Source organism: Hemitrygon akajei, chromosome 2 (genome assembly GCF_048418815.1).
Source record: "Hemitrygon akajei chromosome 2, sHemAka1.3, whole genome shotgun sequence".
In the NCBI taxonomy this organism is placed as follows: Eukaryota; Metazoa; Chordata; class Chondrichthyes; order Myliobatiformes; family Dasyatidae; genus Hemitrygon; species Hemitrygon akajei.
This window is the reverse complement of record NC_133125.1, coordinates 164,776,876-164,781,167: the sequence shown is the minus strand read 5'-3', so window position 1 is coordinate 164,781,167 and position 4,292 is coordinate 164,776,876. Positions and strand designations below refer to the sequence as shown.

Below are 4,292 nucleotides of genomic sequence, written 5' to 3'. Positions count from 1 at the left end.
GTGAGGTAGAGGGGGAAAAGCCATCCTGAATCGTTGAGTGTGTGCCTTCAGGTTTCTGAACCTCCTTCCTGGAGGAGAACAAGGCATAAAAATGAACACGAGGAAATCTGAGGATGCTGGAAATTGAAACAACACACACAAAATGCTGGTGGAACACAGCAAGCCAGGCAGCATCTATAAGGAGAAGCACTGTGGACGTTTCGGGCCGAGACCCTTCGTCAGGATTATTTTTTTTTTTTGTTTTATCTCTCTCTCTCTCTCTCTCTCTCTCTCTCTCTCTCTCTCTCTCTCTCTCTCTCTCTCTCTCTCTCTCTCCCTCTCTCTCTCTCCCTCTCCCTCTCTCTCCCTCCCTCTCTCTCTCTCTCTCTCTCTCTCCCTCTCTCTTGAAATTCTTTCAATCTGAATTTCTCGCAGAACAAACGCTGTACGTGGGTGAAGTAGCGAAACCAGACCACGTGCACTCAGAGGTTTGCACAAAGTAACCAATCGGAACAGACAGTCTGTCATCCCTCATTTGCATCGTGCTTTGATTATTTCCATAGCTCTGTATATATAAGAGAGAGAGAGGGGGGGGGGGGAGCAGCCGAATGCTTGAATTTTTTTTCGCTTGTAAGTGAGCAAGAGTCAGGCAATGCCAACTGCTGTTTCGGGTTCTACCGGCGCCACGGCAGGCGGAGGTAAAGGCGTCGTTTCCAAAAAGGGCGCTAAGAAAACTGCTATGAAAATGAGCAGGAAAGGCAATAGGAAGCACAAGAGGAACCGGAAGGAGAGCTACAGCATCTATATCTACAAGGTACTGAAGCAGGTCCACCCAGACACTGGTATTTCTTCCAAGGCCATGAGTGTCATCCACTCATTCGTCAGCGACATCTTCGAGCGTATCGCTTCCGAGTCTTCCCGCCTGGTGCATTACACCCGCCGCCAGACCATCTCCTCCCGGGAGATCCAGAGCGCCGTCCGTCTTCTACTTCCTGGGGAACTGGCCAAACACGCCGTCTCGGAAGGCACAAAAGCCGTCACCAAATATACGAGCTCCAAGTAGATTCGATTGAAAGATGTGATTAAATCGCCAAACGGTTCTTTTAAGAGCCACTCGCCCAGTCCAAAACGCGGCTATACCTACAGTATGAGCAGTACATACTTTAGCATCGACTCCTGGAGTCCAACGACAGCGCCTGAGCAAGACAAACGCAATTTTCTGAAAACTCACGACGGCCAAATTCTCCTATTTAAATCCGTTGACATTAAACCTTAAAACTGGATATTTGTAGTTTAGCGAGTAAATTGATAAAAATCACGCTTTCGAAATGCGTTTAAATTTTAAATTTTTTGTGAGTAACATCCTGGAGAATCTCTTCTGCATCCTTCCCAGCTTACTGGCATCATTCTTACAATCATGATCTGAACTGCACACATTGGCCTTTATAAATCAAAGTATTGAGTATAAGAGTTGGAATGTTATGGTGAGGTTGTATAAGACATTGGTGAGGCCGAATTTGGAATACTGTGTGCAGTTTTCGTCACCTAATTACAGGAAGGATATTAAGGTTGAAAGAGTGCAGAGAAGGTTTACAAGGATGTTGCTGGGACTTGAAAAATTGAGTTACAGAGAAAGGTTGAATAGGTTAGGAATTTATTCCCTGGAGCGTAGAAGAATGAGGGGAGATTTGATAGAGGTATATAAAATTATGATGGGTATGGATAGAGTGAATGCAAGGAGGCTTTTTCCACTGAGACTGGGGGAGAGAAAAACCAGAGGACATGGGTTAAGGGTGAAAAGTTTAAAGGGAACATTAGGTGGAGGCTTCTTCACACAGAGAGTGGTGGGAATGTGGAATGAGCTGCCAGATGAAATGGTAAATGCGGGCTCACTTTTAACATTTAAGAAAAACTTGGACACGTACATGGATGAGAGAGGTTTGGAGGTATATGGCCCAGGTGCAGGTCAGGGGGACTAGGCAGAAAAATGGTTTGGCACAGCCAAGAAGGGCTGTATTCTTCTGCCTTCTCCCCGTAACCCTTTACGCCCTGACTAACCTGCCAACTTAATGGTCATGATTGATCCACAAAATATTTAAAATACTAAGGTAATGGATAGATCTCTAAAGTTCACAAAAGGTATACAACATTCTTTTTTAACTTGCATAAGGCAATAAAAACAATTATTCTGTAGCATTCTGCATGAAAACTGCCCCCTCCCTATTTAAACCAATTATGCATGGACACACCAAGATCCCTCCAAACCAACCTATCTTTTCTAACAGAACATTGGCTGTGGTTGTGTGAGAGGTTAAAGTTAGTGTCTGTCGGTCAGCTGCCAAACTTCATGCCATTATGTAAGGCTGAAGAACGTATGAGAAACGTTGATACCCAGAACATGTTAGCGTGGAAAAGGCATTGTCTCTTAATTTTTGAGGTCTCAGACATCATTGACAGTGCCAATTTGTAAACAGAAATTAATGCAGAGTTCTAATTCACTTTCAAAAATCTCTCTTGAAAGTACTCCAACGGTTGGGTTCGAGGCCAAAGGGTTTAAACCCTGCCACGTGGAAGGTCCAGAGATATATTTCCATCTCAGTTTGGTATCGGACTTCAGGTGGAATCTGTGATTGGCCGTGTTCCCATGCGCCCCTGCTCCTGCACGTCTGGGAGGGAGAGGTTGGGAGACACATTGGTGCAGCAGGTAGAGTGAATACCCCACATCCCAAACAAAGGGGAAATCAGTAGGCTTATTTGCCGTTGTAAGTTTATAGGAATATGTGCCTTTGGTGGAGAGAGGCAATTAAGTCTTTCTGTGAAACATATTGTGCCAAAACTGACTCATGAAGCTGAACAGGCCCTGAGAGACTGCTTCGGTACTACTAACTGGGATGTACTGCAAGGGGGGCTCTGTGGGGGCGTTGAGGAGGTCACTGAATGCACAACGGACTATATTAACTTTTGTGTGGATGCCGTTGTTCCTGTTAGAACTGTTCGCTGCTATCCCAATAATAAGCCCTGGATCACTAGTCACATCAAAGGCCTCCTAAACCAGAAGAAGAGGGCCTTTAAAGATGGTGATCGGTTGGAGCTTAAAAGAGTTCAGAAGGAACTCAGAGTACAGATAAGGGGGGCAAAGGAGCAGTATAGGAGGAAGCTAGAACAAAAGCTGCAGAAAAAAAGCATGAAGGAGGTGTGGGATGGGATGAAGATCATCACCGGATGCAGTGCAAAGTGGGGGGCAAACATAAGTGGAGATGTGGAGAAAGCGAACCAGCTGAACAACTTCTTCAATAGGTTCGACAGCACAATCTCATCCTCACCGCAGAACTCCACACCAGGCTTACTTCCCTCACAGGAAAATAGCCACTCACAGGAGACCTTGCCCACGCCCAGGATTACGGCTGCACAGGTGGAAGGTCAACTGAGGAAGATCTGTACCAGCAAGGCGGCGGGACCGGATGGAGTTTCCCCACGATTACTGAGGGCCTGTGCGACTGAGCTGGGAGAACCACTACAGCGCATCTTCAACATGAGCCTGGAGCAGAGAAGAGTACCCAGACAGTGGAAAACATCCTGTATTGTCCCGGTACCGAAGAAACCACAACCAAAGGAGTTGAATGACTTCAGACCTGTTGCCTTGACGTCGCACGTGATGAAGACCATGGAGCAGCTGATAATACAGAATCTGAGGCCACAAACCAGGCACGCCCGGGATCCTCTTCAGTTTGCGTATAAGGAGAAGGTGGGAGTGGAGGATGCTATCACGTATTTGCTGCACAAATCCCTCTCTCACCTAGATGGGGTCAGTGGTGCTGTGAGGATTACATTCCTGGACTTCTCTAGTGCCTTTAACACCATCCAGCCCAAGATCTTAAGGCACAAACTAACGGAGATGGGAGTAGACTCTCACATGGTGGATTGGATAGTGGACTACTTGACAGATAGACCTCAGTATGTGCGGTTGGGAGACTGTAGGTCTGACATGGTGGTCAGCAGCACAGGAGCGCCGCAGGGGACCGTGCTCTCTCCAGTCCTGTTCACCCTGTACACATCAGACTTCCAATATAACTCGGAGTCCTGCCATGTGCAGAAGTTCGCTAACGACACGGCCATAGTGGGGTGTGTCAGGAATGGACAGGAGGAGGAGTATAGGAAACTGATACAGGACTTCGTGATATGGTGCAACTCAAACTACCTGCGTCTCAATATCACCAAGACCAAGGAGATGGTGGTGGACTTTAGGAGATCTAGGCCTCATATGGAGCCAGTGATCATTAATGGAGAATGTGTGGAGCAGGTTAAGACCTACA

The 4,292-nt window shown here is 46.7% G+C and overlaps 1 protein-coding gene across 1 annotated transcript; it reads left to right on the top strand.

Moving 5' to 3' along the window:
• The first annotated feature begins 588 nt into the window (after nt 1-588).
• On the top strand, nt 589-1,297 carry LOC140737867 (histone H2B type 1-A-like). Its single transcript, XM_073064611.1, has one exon. The coding sequence runs from the start codon at nt 632-634 to the stop codon at nt 1,040-1,042; it is 411 nt and encodes a 136-aa protein (XP_072920712.1). The 5' UTR covers nt 589-631; the 3' UTR covers nt 1,043-1,297.
• Nucleotides 1,298-4,292: the final 2,995 nt, after the last annotated feature.